General features: G+C 42.6%; 1 protein-coding gene across 1 annotated transcript in view; it reads left to right on the plus strand.

The window, feature by feature from the left end:
• PLEKHG3 (pleckstrin homology and RhoGEF domain containing G3) overlaps nucleotides 1-22,118 on the plus strand; it is a 75,460-nt gene that overhangs the window by 50,278 nt on the left and 3,064 nt on the right. The window contains exons 7-18 of the mRNA XM_067461135.1: nucleotides 458-589; nucleotides 4,873-5,055; nucleotides 6,651-6,743; nucleotides 7,387-7,473; nucleotides 9,538-9,571; nucleotides 10,421-10,525; nucleotides 13,330-13,419; nucleotides 15,449-15,487; nucleotides 16,266-16,273; nucleotides 16,593-16,904; nucleotides 17,769-17,867; nucleotides 19,407-20,880. Coding sequence (XP_067317236.1) covers nucleotides 458-589; nucleotides 4,873-5,055; nucleotides 6,651-6,743; nucleotides 7,387-7,473; nucleotides 9,538-9,571; nucleotides 10,421-10,525; nucleotides 13,330-13,419; nucleotides 15,449-15,487; nucleotides 16,266-16,273; nucleotides 16,593-16,904; nucleotides 17,769-17,867; nucleotides 19,407-20,880 — 2,656 coding nt within the window. The remainder of the gene's footprint in view (nucleotides 1-457; nucleotides 590-4,872; nucleotides 5,056-6,650; nucleotides 6,744-7,386; nucleotides 7,474-9,537; nucleotides 9,572-10,420; nucleotides 10,526-13,329; nucleotides 13,420-15,448; nucleotides 15,488-16,265; nucleotides 16,274-16,592; nucleotides 16,905-17,768; nucleotides 17,868-19,406; nucleotides 20,881-22,118) is intronic.

The raw sequence follows: 22,118 nt of genomic DNA on the forward strand, positions 1-22,118 counted from the left end.
AATTCGATGCCCCAACAGACATAAAATACAATTAAAAACATTTAGCATATAATAATAAAAAACCATACAAAACCAATAAAAAACAAAAAATAATCAGTGTCTCCTTACTAAAATCATTTTCCAGTCGGATTGTCCAGTCTTTCCATAGTTCTACATTTACCTGTTACCCTGTATTTGTAAAAGCTTGCTTGAAGAGCCAACTTTTTTTTGAAAGGTCAGGAGGGAGGGGGCCGACCTAATATCCCTCAGGAGGGAGTTTCACAGTTGGGAGGCCACCACTGAGAAGGCCCTGTCTCCCGTGCCCACCAGACGCATCTGCGAAGAAGGTGGGAGCAAGAGCAGGGCCTCCCCAGATGATCTTAGAGTCCTAGATGGTTCATAAGGAGAGATACGTTCAGACAGCTGGGGCAGAAATGTTAGAAATTGCTTTTCTTTATACCTGTTTCTCTCTCTCCAGGAGATAGCAAAACACTTTGACATCGAAGAGGATGGCTATGAAGTGGTAGAAGAAGCCATTGACACCATGACTTGCGTGGCTTGGTACATCAATGACATGAAACGGAAGCATGAGCATGCCGTGCGGCTGCAGGTGATGGGAAAAGGGAAATTTGTCCCAGGTGTAATCTGCAATGCCTTGTTTGGATGGCGGGTAGCTGTAGTCAGGCACAACCGAGTGTGGTATATTTATAGTTTTCAGATATGTCAGGTGATGGTTTATGACCCCAAATGGAAGCTCAGATTATCTTATTGGTATATGTAGAATTAGAGTTTTTCGAACAAAAAATAACATTGTTGTGTCTTTTGAATTTCTCCTCTTATTCAGTGAGCAAAGTTGCTGAAAGATTGTCTTTCTCTGCCTCTCATCACTTTATTCCCTTTCTACATGATTCACACTTCATATGCAGATAGTTGTGTCACAATAATTAGCTAACCAAAGTGCTGATACTTATCCAATTAACTGACTTCAAAAGTTTTCTACTCCAGTTGAGCGACTCCTATTTTTATTTACATTTTAGCTGTTTACAATTGAATAGAACTTACTCATTACATGGTTATCCTCAAAGAGAAAAAGTAATGGCCAACATTGACATATATATATAATTCCTTATCACCTCATTAATTCAAATCCAGCCTGCTGTAGTGACATGAAGTCTCGATTCCTTTCTGATCTGCACATGCTTGTCACATTCCAGTTGTTTAACTTGTTCATGGTTGGCAGCATGGGTTTTTAGCTTAATTTATGCAATCATTTAACTATAACATTGACAAGTTGTACAGAAGTACTTCACCAGCAAATCTAAGTTTAATACCTTCACACTTTCCCATTTGTTTTCGAATTCATACATTCGTAACTTCTCCCTCTTTGTATCTCATTATTCCAAGTCCCAAATTCAAATTATACCTCCATGAAGACACTCAGGTGAGACCCCAACCATGTCAACATTAATGCCAAAGAACAGTTTTTGAGAAAGTTACTGACAAACATCTTTATTAATGACTTAGATGAAGGTTTAGAAGGCATGGTCATCAAGTTTGCAGATGACACCAAATTGGGAGGGATAGCCAATATCCCAGAAGACAGGAGCAGAATTCAAAATGATCTGAACAGATTAGAGAGATGGGCCAAAACTAACAAAATGAAGTTCAACAGAGAGATACTCCACTTAGGCAGGAAAAAATGAAATGCAAAGATACAGAACTGGGGACACTTGGCTCGTGAGCAGTACATGTGAAAAAGATCTTGGAGTCCTCATGGACAACAAGTTAAACATGAGCCAATAGTTCCATGCAGCGGCTAAAAAAACCAATGGGATGTTGGCCTGCATAAATATGAGTCTAATGTCTAGATCCAGGGAAGTCAGACCACACCTGGAATACTGTGACCAGTTCTGGACACCACAATTGAAGGGAGATGTTGATAAGGTGGAATGTGTCCCGAGGAAGATGACTAAAGTGATCAAGGGTCTGGAGAACAAGCCCTATGAGGAGCGGCTTAAAGAGCTGGGCATGTTTTAGCCTGCGGAAGAGAAGGCTGAGAGGAGACATGATAACGATGTATAAATATTTGAGGGGAAGTCATAGAGAGGAGGAAACAAGCTTATTTTTTGCTGCCGTTGAGACTAGGACATGGAAGAATGGCTTCAAGCTACAGGAAAGGAGATTCCGTGTGAACATTAGGAAGAACTTCCTAACTGTGAGAGCTGTTCACCAGTGGAACTCTCAGCCCTGGAGTGTGATGGAGGCGCCTTTGGAGGCTTTTAAGCAGAGTCTGGGTAGCCATCTCTCGGGGGTGCTTTGGATGCTATTTTTCTGCTTGGCAGGGTGTTGGATTGGATGGCCCACAACAGGCCCGTAGCCAGGATTTCGTTTCGGGGGGGGGGGGGCTGATTTTTTTCAGAGGGGGTTTCGGGGGGGGGGGCTGAGTTTTGGGGGGGGGTGAGTCTGAGTGAAAGAGGGTCTAGCCTAGCAAACCTTTTGTATCATTACCCCAATACCCCCATGCATATGGGATATATTGAGTATGGTGATCAGATCATGATATGAATAAACATAACAGTTTAAATAATGCACCAGTAAGGCCTTTTTGCGAACCATCATGAGAATTTCGGGGGGGGGGGGGGCTGAAACCCCCCAAGCCCCCCCCCCCCCCCGGCTACATGCCTGGCAAGGTCTCCCAACTGTTAAATTGCACATGTTGCTAGGTGTTAACTGGATATTCATTGGCGTTTTTAGCCAATTAATGATCACCGTAGGGCATGTGGGTAAGGTGTGGTTACCAAGATGATGACATGTGGCCAAAACAATAGGTAGGCTTTTCATTTAGTGTGAGTCTTTAGTAATCCAGAAACAATGTCAAGATGACATTCATGGGACTATAAAATAACTATGGATGATAATGAAAGAGCATGTTGAAGACTACTACAGAAGACTGTTGTATCCTTTCAAAATTTAAGAAAGTCAATGAGAGCAAAACTATTTCTAAAAATGTTTTGTGTGAGCATGAGTGCTTTGAAAAAAATTTGAAATATGTGGATTAGCTTCTGGCATGGGGAGTGTATAACAAATACACCTTTATTAGCTTTTTGACTGGAATGGACACAGAGGTTGCTAGTGGAATATCCTCTAATGACACAGGAACTCGGATTGAATTATTGTTGTGATCCTGATTCTGGCTTTAGCTGGTGAAACTAATCTTCTGAATGCAGAGGGAATGTTTAAACACTGAGGGGTAGAAATTAGAGCCACATTGAATAGTTTATTAAAAGATTGGAGTATAAATGAGTGAAAAAGAGAAAATGTTTGGTAATTACATTCACTACCCCCTTTAGAATCGATTCTAAAACTATCTGGTGAGGCTAAAGGAATCTACTGTCTCAGTTTCTGCTATTGAAAGAACTTAGAAAATGTCAAAGGAAGTAGAAGAAAGGTAGTACAGTCCTCCTCTTTTCACAGAAGAACGAGATCTCCTAGATAAGAAAACAAAAGCTTCAGATTAGTTTTTGCTAATACTTGGCATTTAAGACTGCTGATTTGGAAAATATTGTTTGCAAACGAAAAATGATACAGGCACTCTGGAGTAAATATCAGCAGAGGACTGAGAAATATAATTTATTCTGTACACTCAGAGGAGCCCCCAGTGGCGCAGTGGGTTAAGGCGCTGAGCTGCTGAACTTGCTGATCAAAAGATCAGCGGTTTGAATCCAGGGAGCGGTTTGAGCTCCTGCTGTTAGGCCCAGCTTCTGCCAACCTAGCAGTTCAAAACATGTAAATGTGAGTAGATCAATAGGTACCACTCCGGCGGGAAGATAATGGCTCTCCATGCAGTCATGCTGGCCACATGAGCTTGGAGGTGTCTACAGGCAATGCCGGCTCTTTGGCTTAGAAATGGAGATGAATACCAACCCCCAGAGTCGGACACGACTGGACTTAATTTCAGGGGAAAACCTTTACTTTACCTATGCATTCATGTATAGTTCCTTGATTGTTTTCTAAAGTCTCAAATTGCTGAACAATGTTGAATGACTTCTTGAAAGACATCATTGGAACTCTGTTGCAGAGCAAGTGATTTTAAGTTAATACAGTTTCTAGATTATCTTGATGATGAAGTTATTGTGTGACTTTAAATCATTTCTGAAAATATTTACAAAATGAACCTGCAGTGGCATCTCTCTCCAGAGAGACTAGCTGGGATGTATAATTGCACTGACAAATATTGGAAATGTGGGAAAGATATGGCACGTTTTACCACACGTGGTGGACTTGCAACAAAGTAAACAACTACTGGAAACAGATTTATGTATACCTCAGAAAGATGTTAAACACAAATTTCAAAATGTCACTACTAGTGTACCTTTTGAATATGCCCGATGAAGAACTAGAAAGGACGTTTGGAAAAAGTGTGTCTTACATGACAGTGGCAGCTTGAATAGTATATGCTAGATATTGGAAAACCTCCCTTAGAAGAATGGAAAAAACATATTACAGATTTGCTGATAATGGATAAAATAACTGTACTATTAAAAGGAGAACTTTATTAAGGAATGGCAACCAACGATTCAACATCTCAATGTAAAATTAAACTAAAAATGTATATAGAGGATCCTATAAGACTTTAGACAAGGAGGAAGCGAATGTTAAGTAAGAGTTTATGATACGTTTTTGTGTACTATTTATATAGAATACTGTGACCCCTTAAAGAAAATATATCATCTGAGAAATGATTATGGAACACTGTTAGCTGGACAGTATTGCATTGTATGCAACAAACACTTACAAGTGTATGTCTATTTGAATAAATAAATAAATCTTTTAAAAACCCAAGAATTTGTGATATTTCACCTTTCTCTGAGATCTTTATTTTTCCAATTACAGGAGATTCAGTCATTGCTCATTAACTGGAAAGGCCCAGACTTAACGACGTACGGGGAGTTAGTCCTAGAGGGCACCTTTCGTGTCCATCGTGTCAAGAATGAGAGAACATTCTTCTTGTTTGACAAGATGTTGCTGATAACAAAGAAGCGGGGTGATCACTATATATACAAAAGCCACATTCCAGTAAGTACATCTAAGGAAATGGTTGTTTCTGTGCAATCTGTCTGTTTTTGGTCTGTTTGTTTTGGATTTTTGGGAGGTGAGAACAGGGTTGGTGGTATCTCAGGTATCAGTCTAAGACGGAAGAGATGAAAAGGAAGTTCATGCTTTGCTGAGCGATGTTTCAACAGTATGAAAAGATATGATGTATGTGAATGGATGACCCAGTTCAGAGGGCCTTAAGCCAAACTTGCCTGTGTGGCTCTTCCCCACTGTGGCCTCCTCCCTTGCAGCAGGGTTCTGTGAATAACCTAATAGGAGAGAAGAATTGAAAGCAACCTTTTTCAAAAGGGACACATATAACTTAAAGTAATCTAATGTGAATATGTTACACTTCAAATAGTGATAACTACCTAACTACATAATGAGGAATATTCTTCCTCTTGTTTCTCAGCAGTGTAATTTGCTTTGATTGTTGCCTGCAAAAATAAAGTGGCGATAACATTTCCAGACAGATTTTCAATAAGTATAAAAATGACAGGAGTGATTTGTCTACAGTTCAAGGACTGACCCCCTCCACAGACACACACAATCATGTGGGCATTATTTATTTATTTATTTATTTATTTATTTATTTGCAGTATTTATATTCTGTGCTTCTCACCCCAAAGGGGACTCAAAGCAGATCACAAAACCATATACGGCTGTTATACACTGACAAGACAGACAACTGTACATAGATAGAGGTATATATATAGACTTTCCCATCTTCAGCAACTTGGAGGCTGTGCTTGGTTCTAGCCACTGGGTGTATATGTGTGTGTGTGTGCGCGCTGTCGCTCAACTTTCCCTGCCAAAGAGTTTATTTTTGTTCTGCAACTTCTTCCTTGATCGAATTGCTGGCATTTTTCTGGCATTTCCTTATGGTTGTTTTAAATACCTCCTTGCTTAAGCAGTACCTATTTATCTACTCACATTGCTGTTTTCAAAACTGTTAGGTAGGCAGAAGCTGGGCTAAAGGCCAGGAGCTCACCCTGACCTGGGTGTTGAATTGTCAACCTTTCGGTTGGCAAGATTTACTACAGCTGACGGTTAACCTGCTGTTCTAAAGCCTGGCCTGTTGGATTAGGTATCAACCTAATGATTAGGTATCAACCGCAATGAGTCGCCCTTGGGCTGAGAATTGCGGTATATAAGCGCAGTAAATAAATAATTGCAGTGGCGTTTTCTGATCTCCAGAACTTGATACAGAGCAGACTCTTTTATGCTCTCAATTGTGTCCCAGTCAATTCCCTCTTACTTTTGCTCTCACCAAGCTCCCATTTCTCCTTTTCTACTTGAGAACTATTCAAAAGCTTCTATATTGCTCTATATATGTAGCCTATTCCTACCAAAAAAACACAGGAACAGATCACAACATAATTTTATAAATCTTAAAATACATTCCCTCATCACAGATCATTTTTGGCCATCAGAAGATAACTATAGTAAAAAAAAATGCCATATCTTAGCACTACTTTCAGATGTCCTTCAGAGAACAGGGCACCTGCTGCCAGGGTTGCCCCTCAGTCCTTGTTGCTGTTGCCACTGAAGTTTGATAGTGTGTCTCCTGCTTCCAGTGCTCCTCCCTGATGCTGATTGAGAGCACCCGAGACTCGTTGTGCTTCACGGTCACCCACTACAAACACCGCAAGCAGCAATACAACATCCAGGTGAGGAAATGAGCCATTGGCAGAGTAATGGGTGGGTGATCAAAGCTGCAGACAAATTTAAATGGGTGGAAAAGCTCACGCTAAAGCTATTTTGGAGGAAGGGTGGCTGGCCAGACTGCTTGTGTTGGAAGAAGGCAAGTGCTGAATGGGAATAAGAAGGCTTGGAGGAGAGGAACAAAGTGGTTTCAGTGTGGCAAAAGCAATATTCAGGTATCTGTGATGGGAAGAAAGGGACATGAGGCAGGGAATTAAGGTCAGTTTGCTTGAAGGACCAAGTGTCATTCGCCTATGGAAGATGTCTGATGTGAAGAATGCCCAGTAGGGACTGAAGCTCTTTAATGCTAGAGAAGTTGGGAGCTATAGTGTGTACATTTCAGTGACAGCAAATGATGTGACTCAAAGTAATAATTATTAGTATTTATTTCCTTTCTTTATACTCTGCCTTCCTCCCTGAGGGGACTCAAGATGGCTAACAGTCACACACTTTGAAACAAAGCAAATACCAAAAAATAAACAAACAGTTAAACATATCTGCCCAAAAAATCCCACCCACAACCTCACCCAGCAACGTGCCCCTAAGTTATGTCATGTTCATATAAGTCCCAACCTTTCAAATTCAAGGAGTGTACATTTTTGTTGCCAGGCTAAATCAGGGGAAGAGAAGCGCGTCTGGACTCACCATATCAAGCGTTTGATCCTGGAAAATCACCATGCCATCATCCCTCAGAAAGTAAGTGGAGCCCCTTCTCCTCTTCTATATGTCTACTGGATGGGGCCAGAAACCTCTTATGGTGTTTTGCTGTTCTTTATAGCAGGGGTTATCAGTTTATGACCTTGCAGAGGTTATTTGATTGCTGCTTCTATCAGCTCTAACATTTACTATGCTGATTGAGGCTGCTGGGTGCTATAGTCCAGCATCTTGAGGGTCACACTTTCTTCAGTCTTTGACTAACGTTTCATTATATCCACCTTCTAGGCATTGTCTGTATGCCTGTGCCTTTAAGTTCCCTGTTGATTCATGGTGACTTCTTGAAATTCATAGAGTTTTCTTAGGCAAGGAATACTCAGAGGTGGTTATACCATTTTTTTTCCTCTTAAATATAGGCTACAGCACCTGGTATTGGCTGGTGGTCTCTGTAAAGATCCCTTACCTTGCCAGCCTGGATGGCAGGGCCTAGGAGAAGCAGGCCAGTTAGTTGCAGCTTTAGAAGGCCTGGCAGAGGGCAGCAGGAGCCATTTTAGTTTAGGGAAAACACCATTTCAGAGAGGGGGAGTGGCCTAGGCCTGAGTCAGCCTTAGAACAGCCAGGATTGGTTTATTACAGGGGCGCGGAGTTTAGATTGTTTGGAGGGAAAGAAGAGGGCTTTTTCAGTCAGTCTGTTGCTGTTAGAGATTAGAGTAGGAAGGCAGTTTAGGAGTTCGTGTTTTGAGATTAGTTTAGAGAAGGCAGGTTGCCTTAGGTTTGCCAGCAAGAGAAGCTGTAGCAAACTGGATTAGCTATTTAGGAGAAATAGCTGGTGTGTAGTTAGCTAGGCCACAGTTGAGGGTAGCTAAGCTACAGTTGTATCTTGGCAGAGATTCAGATCCTGTCAAGTATACTTGGTTTTAAAGAGAAGAAATTCTCTGTATTAATAACAAAGAAAGAACCATTTACAAGTAACCATTACGCTTTAAAGACAAGAACATTTTCTCTGTAACAGCCAAGCTTATTAAACAGCATTTACTTTCTCTGTATTTTCATCAATAAACTTTTCTTGATTATTTTTAAACTTAAAAAGCCTGAGTCAAGTGTGCCTTTTGTGGCTATAGTCCCTTTTCCTTTTCAACCTCAACTAGTTTTCTTTGAAAAGAAACTAATACAACACGGTACTTGGTGGTCTAGAAAGCATTTTTAATATTTTAAAATAGCTAGAGTGTTCCTGTACATTTTAGTTTATGGTGGCAGCGGAAGTTTAATTAGTGAGACAATCCCCTCACACGTTATATTGGTGCCAAAGTGGTGTGAATTCTTTATATTGGAGGGACAGTTGGTGGGCTTTGTTTTAACCCTGTCCAGTTATTGTTTGCCATACATCCTAAGCCTTTATAGTCTCCCATCCAAGGACTAACCAGAGCTGATTTATACTTAGTTTCCAGTAATAGACAGGATCTGGTGCCTTTGGGGTATATGTCTGTTTCTAGGTCATGCCTAGGAACATGCCCATGCCTGTGAGTCTGTTTGGCTGTGTTTATTGAATCTTCCAAAGACTGTTTGTGCTCTGCTATGGAGGACTAAAAACTCCCATAATAATGAGTCTGATAACTTGGGTGTTTGGGCTTTTATCTAGTTGTTTTATCTCACTGAGAAAAGGATGAATGGTTTAGAAAGGTTGCAAAGATAAAGAAGGTTGGGGAAAACATATCTGCCTTCCCTCTTCATTGTCTCTTATTTGGTGAGGAGCCGCGGTTGTGCAGTGGGTTTCCAGCTAAACTGTTAACCTGAAGGTCGGCAGTTTGAATCTGTGAGATGGGGTGAGCTCCCATCTGTCAGCTCCAGCTTCCCATGCCATGCGGGGACATGAGAGAAGCCTCCCACAGGATGATAATACATCCAGGCGTCCCTGGGCAACATCCCTGCAGACGGCCAATTCTCTCACACGAGAAACAACTTGCAGTTTCTCAAGTCACTTCTGACACGATTAAAAAAATGGTGAGGAAACAGGAATAGGAATTTCCCAGTTTTCCTAAGCTCTTAGTTCAGAGCTTTCATTTTTTCTTATACTGAGTGTTAATATTATTACTTTTTTCTTTCCAGGCCAAGCAAGCCATCCTGGAAATGGATTCATATTGTAAGTTTCCACTCTTCCTTTCTCAAAAGTCTGTTTCCTGCATCCTTCTTCCTGTCTGCTCCGTCATCGACAGATTACTCCAGTAGACATGGTGAAATATTCCCACTTGAGGCTAAGAATGTACTCTGCCTCCTCGGGACAGGTTCTGTCACCAGGTTTGGGAAATTTTCATGGTCATGTAAGCAAGAATAAGCACAATGAAATGTACAGTCCCTTCTCAAAGGGCTCAGTCTTGTAGAACCAACCCTACTGTTAGTCAGAGCGAGGCAAATGTTTTAAGCAACAGTTTTAGATTGTTGTGAAAAGACAGTAAATATTTATGGGGTTTTTTTTTCTGTGAAGAGTAGAGGAGAGATGCTTATGATACTTTCTTCCTCCAATGACAAAACTATTTTGTGAAAGAGGGCACTATGTGCCTTGACTTTGGGAGCATGTGTGTCAGAGAGATGTAGTGATTGATTTCCCCCCCCCCTCTCTTGAAACCTTAAAAGAGATGGGAGTTAGAGTACCTCAGACCTCATTCTTAACTATTAAGAAATGCAGTTATTTCTTATTAATGTAAATAAACGTATTCTGATTTTTAAGATTGGCCTCGGCATTTTTGCCTGCCTAAGCTTTACATTCATGCTCTGCGTGCATTGAGCTCATGCTCAACTTTAAGTGTCCTGTTTGTATTTTGGATACTCTGCTATACAGTAACAACAAAGAAGGTGTTAATCTTGTTCAATTAGAGGAGACAGAGAACTGTCTCAAGACTTTCTGCTACCCAAGGCAGAGCTGCCTACAGAGCTTGTGGTCTAGTTAGACCAGTTGGTAGCTTATTCCCACTCTCCTGCCTCCTCCTTTCAGATCCTGCTCGGTACAAATACAGCCCAGAGCGGTTGAAGAAGTCCTGGTCATGCCAACCTCCAGAAGACATTCCTCAACAGGCCCGGCAGGGGCGCCGCCAGTCAGGTAAAGTGGAAGTGGGCTGGAAATGTCCCTATTCTAGTTAGGAACATGCTTCGTAATCATAATCATGGCATATCTCATGTCAGTTGTTGTTTATGGCTGTTTGTTGAGCAGCTTCCTTTAAGGATAATGATATCCAGATGATTCCCTAAAGGCTTTCAACTACAATTGTGGTATTTTCACTCATGCCTCATCCAACCTGTCTTGTTTCTTGACAAAATTGTTGTTCCCTTGCATATTTTACCCTGAAGTACTGAGCCAATACATTGTAGTGATTTGAGAGTCAGACACTGACCATGGAGACCAGTGTGTGACCAGCCATGCTAACCTTGGGCAAGTCACACTCTCCCAACCTTGGATGAAGGGAATGGCAAACCCCTTCTGAACAAATCTTGCTGTGGAAACCCCCAGATAGGTTCACCTTAGGGTCATCGTAAGGTGGAAATGACGCGAGTCCACACAACAACAAGTACTGTACAGCTGACAGGTGTTCAGATCTGCTCTGCCAAGAGGCCTAATGACCTCTGGCACAGTTGACAGAGGATGAGCGAACAGAGCATGGTAATTTATTTAGGATAGTTTTGGGGAAAATTTTGCCTCAGTGTCACTATGAACTTGTCACCTCAACTTCAGAAGCAGATAACTCAGCACATAAAATAATAGAAGACTGAAAGTTGGGTCCTAAGTAAAGGAACAGGGCATCACGGGAAAAGGTCCGGGAACTGTGTGTGTCTAACCCAAGCATGGGCAAACTTTGCCCCTCCAGGTGTTTTGGACTTCAACTCCCACAATTCATAACAGCCTACTGGCAAGAATTGTGGGAGTTGAAGTCCAAAACACCTGGAGGGCCAAAGTTTGCCCATGCCTGGTCTAAGCTAAGGCTGTGATAATTGAAAAGAGCCTTTGGGATTGTCAGTACTGCGTCTTGACTTGCTCAAAACAGAGCTGTATCATTGCACAAGGTCTGAAAGACTGCTCCATAGTCGAGATGAAAGGCCCTGACTACAGTATTTGCACGTTATAGCCATGTCATAGAGTTGGTGCTACCTACAAATATCTTACTAGGATTTTGAAGTAAATGTATGCAATTTAGGCTCCTAAAATATCTAATAATAATACTGTTCTTACTATTAATATTTTATTGCTGTTCTTTTCATCATCATCACCATCTCATTCTTTTACCAGCCTGGGACTGGAGTTACTTTGCAAATGTAAAAACAACTAAAAATTTACATCATACGAAAGTTAAAAATAGACTAGCAATAAAATGAAAGGAAGTCAGAACAGCACAAAAAGAACATCATAGCATATGGGAGGCCCTTTCCTCTGAGCAGTCAGACCAATATTTGGCTACAGTGTATATCAGTGTTTCTCAACTTGGGGGGGGGGGTCGCGAGGGGATATCAGATGGGTCACCAAAGAGCATAAGAAAACACAGTATTTTCTGTTAGTCATGAGGGTTCTGTGTGTGAGGTCTGGCCCAATTCTATCATTGGTGAGGTTCAGAATGCTCTTTGTAGGTGAACTATAAATCCCAACAACTACAACTCCCAAATGTCATGGTCGATTTTCCCCAATCTCCACCAGTGTTCACATTTGTGCATATTGAGTATTCATGCCAAGTTTGGTCTAGATCCATCATTGTTTGAGTCCACAGTGCTGTCTGGCTACAGGTGAACTACAACTCCAAAACCCGAAGTCAATGCCCACCAAAACCTTCCAGTATTTTCTATTGGTCAAGGGAGTCCTGTGTGTCAAATTTGGTTCAGTTCCAACATTGGTGGAGTTCAACATGTTCTTTGATTGTAGGCTAACTATAAATCCTAGGAAACGACAACTCCCAAAGGACAAAAATCAACCCCCCCCCCAACCCTTCCAGTATTCAGATGTGGGTGTATCAGGTATTTGTGCCATATTTGGTCTAGTGAATGAATGTACATCCTGCATATTAGATATTTACATTACAATTCATAACAGTAGCAAAATTACAGTCATGAAGTAGCAACAAAAATAATTTTATGGTTGGGGGTCACCATGACATGAAGAACTGTATTAAGGGGTCATGGCTTTAGGAAGGTTGAGAAACACTGGTGTATATGAAATATGTTGAATAGAGAGCAGAGGCTTTTGTGGCAATACTGGATCAATTTCCCCTGGGAGATGGCAAATGTTAGTGCAGAGTTAACCTGGAAATTACATTCCATAACTATTTGGTGGAAGTAGCTAAAAAAACAGCTTTGGCCCAGCAACCTCTAGCTGGATATTTCTTGTAAAGAGAGTGGCTGAACCACTGAAAGATTTGTGAGTTTGCTTCTGGTTGTGATCACTCATATCTTGGGGTAAACATATAATTCTTAGTTGCCCCCTTTCCCACCCTGCACCTATTTCTATTAAAAGGCAAAAGGGGTTTTTTTTTAAGGGGGGGGGGGAGTCAGTGCCAAACCCTGTTTCTTGCTTATGAGTATGTATGGGGGCAGGTAGTCTTATCAGAGGAGGAGAAAGTGGTTGAAATCCTGGTAGCTTCCTTCTGATGGCTTACAACAGCAACACTGTATTGCCTCCCAGGGCTTTGGAGCACTACAGCATCACTGCAGTTACATGGCAGCCACAGGTTGCTCAAGAGGTCTCCCATGAAAGGGGGCTTGAGACAATAGTATCAGTAGCACTGGCTTGATGCTGACACCAGCCCTGCTCCACTCTTTCTGTCGGAGAGATGCTCAAGTATGGTACAAGCTTCAGGAATGCTCAGTGATGTTGGATGGGAGAATGACTCTAATGGGTATTACTATCTTATGTCCTATCCCTAGAACCTTTCCATGGCAAAAACAGTTCCCAGAAGTTCCTAGAAGGATTCCACAGCTTTGCCATGACAAGGCTGAAAAACCGCAGAAGATCGGGTGCGAGAGCTATGGTGGTTCAGCATGGGGTTGCCTGCATTTTGGTGTGATGGGTTGGGATTTTGTGATGAGATGGCTTTTGAAGGTTATTGGCACAAAGCTGGTTCTGGGAAGGATTAGGAGGCAGCTGCTTGGCAGAACATTCCTCTCGGTCCTTGGCAAAATGCAGCAGGGGGCTACTTCCTCTGAAAGTCTGTCATACCAGGCTCTCTGTATTCCAAATACCCACAAATTGGGAATCAGACCCAGAATCTGGCAATGTGAGAAGTCTTACTTATTGATATTGAGAAAATACGGGAGTCCCAAAATCTTAGAAGTCCCAATGAGACCAAGCACATGTTGAAGAAGCCGGAAAGTAAAATGTTAGTCCCCTGCCCAAGTCCTTGGCTCCACATTGAGCAGTTTTCCGGCCCCTGGAACATGACCACATTTGATCTTTCCCTGACCACCACCTCCCCCACTCCTTTAGAAATGGTGATCTTCAGAGTGAAGTCTGAAGATTACCTCATTCTAATTGCAGGATGTGGGTTTGGGGAGCAGAATTAGGAATTTTAAGTTCGTATTGTAAGTGTCATCTTATTCTACTCTCTTCCATTTTCCCCTGTATTAGGACTCAAGGCAGCTTACATATATGGTTAAAACCAGTATGGGTGAAAACTATGCTTTTAGATAATATGTATATTATCTAAAAACAACTAAACAGTCTATAGGGTTAAAACTACTGTTGGCCCTCTATATCCATTCATTTGTGCTAGGAAATCTGAGCTGTTAGGCTCAAAAATAACCCTCTGTTTGGGTGATTCCACCATAAATATAGCAGAGTATCAGAAGTAGACTTCATAACCAGCAGAAACTTAAGTGTGGCAAGCTAGGATAAGCTTTCTCTCCATAGGATGGCATAGGATTACAGAATCAGAAATTTAGGTTCAAAAATATTTATTAAAGTAGAAGAAATGCATTCTTGATAGAAAAGGTCTTGGAGCTAACTAGCATACTAAGGCTCATCTTCTAAGAAAAGTAAAAAGGGCAAAAAGTCAAAGAATCCATGCAGCTACATTTTGCCAAAAAAGAGAGGCAAAATGCATCTTCACTGAAAGGAAGAAAAGGCAGAAGGGAGCGGAAAAATGGTGAATGGCCACATGGCCAAACTCAAGGCAATAAAATACCTTTAAAAAGGGAGTTCATTTCAAAGATTCTATTGCTACATCTTGAAAGCAGGGAGGAGACATTGGATAGTAGGAGGAGTACATCCAAAGCCCTTTTTGTAAACATGCATAGGAATTTGGAGGGAGGAATCCCTCACTCTAATCCTCTCTCTAGTGTAGCTACTCATTGAGGTCTGGAGACTTGATGACACAAGAGACTTGTGCAGTCCAGGGATGAAACCCAACAATTTACAACAATATGACTTGAGCATCAATGGATTTATGTATCCACTGGGGGTCCCCAGTGCATCCCAAGGGCTATTTAAAAACAGTTAAGCTTGGTTTAAAAGGTAGAATATAAACTAACATAACAGCACATAATTAAAAGCCTTTCTTGGTCACTTCCTATAAGCCTAACAGAGTAAAAAAATTTGCACTTGCTAGTGAAAGGGTAGCAGGGAGGAACGGTCCTAGCATCTTTAGGGAGAGTGTTTCAAAGTTTTGAAGCAGCCACCAAAGAAGGCCCTCTCATTTCTATACCTGACCATGAGGAGAGAACAATAGGAAGGGACAGTGAATGTTGTTGTTGTTATTATTATTTCAAAACAATTCCAATAATATTTTGGCCTCTTGGCTTATTCAGAGGCTTGAAAATTGAATTGTTGGTGTTATCTGAGAGGCATGTTCTCCACAACCCAGGGCTGTTTGTTCTCCACTCGGGTGCTTCAGGTGTTGCCTTATGGAAGGGAAAAGGCTGTGGGCTAATGCTGGTGCTGTTTCCCCCTCCTGCCCACTTGCCAAGGAAAACAACTTGGGTGCTTTTGGGCTCTGAACCAGCTGCTGTATTTCTGTGACTGATCTTCCAAACTCTGTTTTTATTACAGAGCCAACGAAACAGATCCTCAAGCAACTAGGCAGCAAAGGTGAATAAATTTGTCCTTTTGCTCTTTCACTTCCAGCATAGGGGAGGACACTCTGAGCTGATTATGTTGGGCTGGTGAATCTGGATCTTGTTTTCCAAAGCCATCGTTTCCTCACTTTCTGGAGCAGCTCTGAGTACATGATACACCCTACATCATTGATTCGCAGCCTGTGGGTCCCCAGGTGTTTTGGTCTACAACTCTCAGAAATCCCAGTCGGTTTACCAGATATTAGGTTTTCTGTGAGTTGAAGGGTAAAACATCTGGGGGCCCACAGGTTGAGAACCACTGCTCTACATACTAAGCAAGGCGGCTGAAGAATAAGGCAGATTTCCCTGATTTATTATGGTACAGTGGGGACAGAGGCCTCAGTGTGTTTACGTGAGAGAAAGTGGGTATTCCCCCTATTTTCACTGTTGGGCCTCCTCCTGTTGTGTCATGGGTCCCTCAACAGATTTCTAGAGTGCCAATCAGCATATAGAGAGCTCCAATCTGTTACCCGATCATTCCTTTATCAATTCCTTGTGTAGCTGATCTCCATTTTTCTCAAAGAGAATGAGATTCATTAATAACTAGAATGGCATCACTGAGTTTTTCCCAAATTGCTTGGAACTTTTGTGAAAAATACAACTGAAATGGAGGTTGGAGGCAGGGAGCATCAAATAACACTCATGAAGGAAGAATACATACTTGGTCAAAAAACTACAACCCAACTGTTTGCTTAACTGCTGCTTTTCTTCTTTGTGTTTTCATTTTACATGTGCGGCAAATCTGGCAATAGGACTAAAGGTAAGATCCAGAAAGTTTGGAAAGAATTCATGGAAGGAAACCAGTAACAGCCTTCCATGTAAGAAGGAAAAAAAGTGATGGGTAACTTGTAATCTTTCCCTTCCAAAATGCTTTCCTCTGTGTCTTGATATCCTCATTCCCACCCCTGCCTCTATGGCTGTAACTTCCCAAAGAGTGGGTAGGAAGTTCTCCACAATTCCGATGTTGGTGCTGCCTTTGCTTCCTAGTTGGTAGCAAAGACAGGTGAGGGCAAAAGCCCACCTCCCCATATTTCAGGGCCTTTCTAAAGGGAGCCCTTACTTGCCCCCACTCCAAATAGCATGCAGATAGTGATGGAGCCCTTTTGGAGTTTGGTGAACCCCCTCAGCCCCCTAACAGCCAGGAAGAGGAGGAGGCAGAGCTGCAGACCCTCCCCCAGGAATTTCCAGAGGAATTGGCAGAAAGTGACGGCAGCGAGAAGGAGACGGGGCCAGAGGAAGAAGAAGAAGAGGAGGAAGAAGAAGAGGAAGAGGAGGAGGAAGAGAGGCTGGTAGGAACGGAGCAGGTGGCAGACTTTGCAAGCTCCTTGATGGCAGTCCTCCACTGCTGGCACTATCGGGCCAACGCTTTGCTTTTCTCCTGGGGCAACACGGTGAGGTGCCTGTTCAGTCCCCCCATCACATCTCCTTTCTGCATGGCTTGGTGCATGGCTCCTGGCTTCCTTCTGTTCTCCAGCTGTTATCCCTCAGATCTTCCTCTTTGTTGACATGGACCAGGCCCTGCCCCTTACAAATAGGCTGTGGTGTGTGTATATATCTGAAAAGAAGCAGACACATGCACACACACCCCTGCTGTTTAACCTCTTAAACGGTTATACCTGACTGACTTGGAGCTTTGTGCATTCCCCATGGGCTAACATACTTTGTAACTTGATAACCAAAGATTGTAACCATATGTGTTCATGAATTCTTTGCCCTTTGCCAGGAACGTTCTGCACCTTTGCAGTTTAGCAGTGAGATGTTTAAGCACAATCTTTGGCAAGTTATGTTGTCTCTGCTGTGGGACCTTCTTTGGTCCTACCTCGTATGCCTTGCAGATGCAAGCAGTTTATAACTACACTATTTCGCTGTTTGGACCAAATTATTGCAGGATAGCTAATAACTGCATTTCTCATAGGACTTGAATTTTGCCTTAAAAAAGGACACCAACACTTATGTTTCCCAAGTATTAACAAAGCTGGTTGTTACATTGCTGTGTGACCAAATTAGAATATTGGATTTGTGCAGAAACCTTTGAAGATCTTTAAGGGGGGCAAGGCAATCTTTCTGCCTTTTTAAAAAAATATGTATAATGGGGTTATTAATGGCGATAAGCTACATTTCATGAGGATTGTTAGGTGGCTCAGAAAGCCAAATGCAAAAGCGTAGCTGTTGTCGTGTCAAGTTGGTCAAACAGAGCTTCTCTTTGGAAGAACATGTGATCAGTCTTTGAACAAGATTGTCTCTCTTTGGTTCAGGGCAAGCAGCACAAGGCACACGAAGGGCCCAAGCAATGCCAGTCTCCAGCCAGCAGTGAGAAAAACAGGGTCATGGAGACAGCCTCATCTGTCCCGAAGGTGAGTGCCTGGTTGGTTGCTGGGTAAAATGCTCCCTGTGTCCCTTCTGGTGCTTCTTGAACAGGGAACCTCTTGTCCCTTTTAGTCTTTAGAAGCCAGGGTGGTTTTGTTTTTAGAAGCCCACATCTAGGCCATTTCCATTGCTTGTTCTCAAAAATTTCCAAACTCAATACAGGATTGAACCAATATATTGTTCTGCCTAAGGTGAAGAATAAATTGGCTCCTGCATTATCTGTTCTGTGTATAGAAACCAGCTGGACTAGCACATTTTTCTTCCTTTCTTTCTGGGATACTCCACAGTTCAGTTTGGGGCAACCAGAGCAGGTTGCGTGATATTCATAACTCTGGAACAGCCTGGAGACAAATCACCACTGGATCGTAGGATCTGCCATCTAGGGCAAATTCACATACTCCGCCTCATGGATGGCCTGGCCCTGTCATACATTTCCAGAAAGGAAAAGGTGAAAATTGTCTTGCCTTCCAGATATGATTGGGCTGCAGGCTCATCAGCCTGCAGCCCAATGGGTAAGAATGCTGAGAGTTTTGTTCAGCAACATCTGAAGGCTGCAGGACTCCAGCTCTGCAAAAGACAAACCATATCAGCCCCAAACCATGCTGGAAGCAAAATGATTCATGCTTGTATCTTTTGTTGAGTCAAATTAGGAGAAAGTACATTTACTGGCACAAAAGCTTGTACTTGAAAGTAATACATTGAGCCCTAGAACTGGAATGCGTTAAAATAATACGGGTTGAACATCCCTTATCTGGAATGCCAAAAACCAAATACACATGGGTGGCTAAGAAAGTGACACCTTTTACCTGATGGTTCAGTGCATACAAACTTGCTTCAAGCCCAAATATTATTAAAAAGTAATGTGTATAAAATTACTTTAAATGCTAGGTGTATGAGGTGTGTATGAAACATAAATAAATGTCATATTTAGACTTCTCTAGACAGGGCCTTCTCAGTAGTGGCCCCTTGGGTATGGAATGCCCTCCCGAGTGAAATTCGATTAGCCCCCTACCTCCTGACCTTTAGGAAAAGGCTTTAAATGTGGATGTCCGACCAAGCATTCAATGAGTAATCTATCAGTGCAATAAGAAAAGATGAAATTGTGCAACAACAAACTGGACCGGCTACAAACTATGATATTGGATTGTGTGATTTTAAATCATTGTTTTTAAGGCTTTACTATGTTTTAATGATTGTTTTAATGCTTATGATTTTATTATGTGGGTTTTTGGCATCTAATTGTTGCCTATATATGTAAGCTGCCTTGAGTCCCCTACGGGGTTGAGAAGGGCAGGGTATAAATACAGTAAATGAATAAGTATTCCAAAATCTGGAAAAAAAATCGAAACACTTTGGGTCCAAGCATTTTGAATATGGGGATATTCAATGTGTAGTGGTTACCTTAGCTTCAATACTCACCTGTATAATCTGAATGTGCAATACGGCTTGTTTTAACATCTGGGATAATCAGATATGCAAGGGATTTCCTGCCTCCTCACTTTTTTTTTTTTTGGCTTGTTCCCCAGGCTCGATCAGCCATGGAACTCAATAGGATGTTGGAGAGTTCTTCCTGCAAGGATGAGCACCCAGAAGAAACCAATTTGGACTCAAAACCGGGTGCTCTAAATTCTCTCCTGGCAGGTCAGCACGAGAACCAGGATCAGGGTTTGGATGGTCTGGAGCCCATGGATAATGTGGAAGAGCTAAAGCCTCTCAGCAGTGAAGAAGAGGATGAGGAGGAAGAGGATGGCCGCCCAACCCAGCCCAAAAGTATCCTCCCTTTCTCTGTGCTGGACCAAGCTAGCATCATTGCGGAACGCTTTGCCAGCAGCCTCTCCCGCCGGAGCAGCCTGGCCCTCGAGGAAGGGAAGGGCTACCTGACTCCAACACAGGCCAGTCGGAGTAACAGTGTGCTGAGCCTAGAAGAGAGCGAAAAGGCTCCTTGCCGCCACAACAGCAGCACCAGCACCGCTGCCATTGACTCTCAGGCCTCGGTGGAGCTCAGCAACTCCTGCAGCGGGAGAGCCTCGCCTGGGCTCACAGAGCCTGACCGGCCTTCTTTGTGCAGACGGAAGGAGTCCATGCTCTCCCAGCAAGACCGGCAGCTGCTGGACAAAATCAAGAACTACTATGTCTATGCAGAACATCAGGATGCCGGCTTCAGCGTCAGGCGGAGAGAGAGCCTCTCCTACATTCCCAAAGGGGTGGTCAGGAATTCTGTCTTCCGGATCAATAGCCTCCCACAGCCGGACCCTGACCAGGAGACACTGAAGAGAAAGCAGCCCGCCCCCTCGAGTAGCAGCAATGGAGCTGGACGGACAGCAGCCTGGGTGCTGTCAAATAGGCCTGCTGTCGGGTCACAAGCGTTACGCTCTGAGACAGTCTGTGAAGACAGGCCTGCACCGATCTCCGAAGCAGAGTTCAAGCCATCTACCGAGATGATTAAAGTCTGGGAAGAGATGGAGAAGCAGAAGAGAGAGGAGGACCACTGGAATCGGAGGAGAGAGGAGGATGCGAGGCCAGGGCAAGTAAATGGGCAGATGGCTGGTGGTGCCTCTGTACGACGTGGTGAGCCTTGTTTGCGAGACAGGCTCAGGAGGCAGGAGAATGGCCTGGACCTTCACGAGCCGCTTTTCATCCTGGAGGATGAAGATTTGGGGGCCATAACAGAGGAATCGGCTGTACCCTCCCCTGAGAGCAAGTCACCTGTGGAGCATGGCCTGCCCTCAAAATTGCCCTGGAAACTCATGCAAGAACTTGGGGGGTTTGAGCAAGATCAGGGTCTCTCTCGGTTGCACCCCCGTATCATGCAGCTAGCCCATCTGACAGAAGCAGAGCTGGCAGAAAAAGTGAAGAATAAAGTATACCAGCTGGCTCGGCAGTACAGCCTTCGCATCAAGGGCCACAAGCCCACAGCAAATCGACGGCTTGCAGAAGTGGAGGAGGAGATGAAAGGCAATGCCTTGGCAGGTCAGCGGGAAGCAGATAAGAAAGCCAAGGGTATGTATGTATTGCCCAGAGAATGTCATGTTGTCACAGGCTATCCAGTGCTGTTCTTTTTATATTAATTACTAGCTGTCCCCTTCCACACATTACTGTGGCCCAGTCTGAGTATATGTGTTTAGTGTGTATATATATGTATATATATGTATATGTGTGTGTATGTTTGTGTTTATGTGTATATATGTGTGTTAGTGTATATATGTGGTTTTGCGCATGCGCATGCGCTGTAATGCTTTTTTGTTTTTTGGCTTTTTAAGTCTCTTTTGCTGTGTTTTTCAGCATTTTTATGAGTGCTGGTCACTCATTGGCCTGATAGGTGTATTGTGTCCAAATTTGGTCTCAATTCGTCCAGTGATTTTTTAGTTATGGTAATCTCACAAACGAACATTACATATTTAGTTATATAGATGGCAATGCCTAGAACCCAAAACTGATGACAGAGTTTGGTATGAAGACAGGGAAAGCAGATAACTTCCTATTCTGGTTTATATTTTAGATCAATGAATTGCCCTCTTATTGTTGTCATTCAAAGATAACAGCCTGTGAGAGAAATAAAGACAAACATAAAACAATTCTAAAAGAAAATATACAAATGTTTTCAGAGACCAAAATACTGAATGCTCTTTGTAGAAATAATGGTAGTTTTGTTTTGCTTTGGGGTGTTTATAATCTGATGCTGAACTTTTGAAGGTCACAGCCCAGCCTTCCAAAATCTACTGTTAGAGCTAACCCTGCAGTAATCTCATTAGGTGTATTTGTTTATGAAGTTCTTAAGAGTCCCCAGGGCAGCTTGCCAAACGGAACCCATCCAATATAAAACTTTATTTTAAGTAAATATTGTCATAATTTTAGGAAATATTAAAACAGCATCTGAAATCTAGATAGCAGGCAAGAATTGGCAAGCTAGAATAAGGAAGTTTTGGAAACCCCAATAAAGTGGCATCACCACCTCCCTCTCTCCCTCTTGTGTGTATATATTTGTGTGTGTGTAAGAGAGGGCGAAGGAGGGAGAAAGGAAGAGAAATTCTAGATGTTTAATTATTACCCAAATGTTACAGCCATTCAGAATTCCTTAGTTTGAGCAGCCTCAGCATCCAGTTTCCCCCCAGACTTTGAGACAGGGACTTGTAGCTACAGAGCTAGAGTCAACTTGGACCATAATACAAAATCCAGGATGCTCTATTTGGGGACTGGGAATGACTTCTCCCCACTGCAAAGACTGGTTCAGCACATTA

Source organism: Anolis sagrei, chromosome 1, assembly GCF_037176765.1.
Source record: "Anolis sagrei isolate rAnoSag1 chromosome 1, rAnoSag1.mat, whole genome shotgun sequence".
NCBI lineage: Eukaryota > Metazoa > Chordata > Lepidosauria > Squamata > Dactyloidae > Anolis > Anolis sagrei.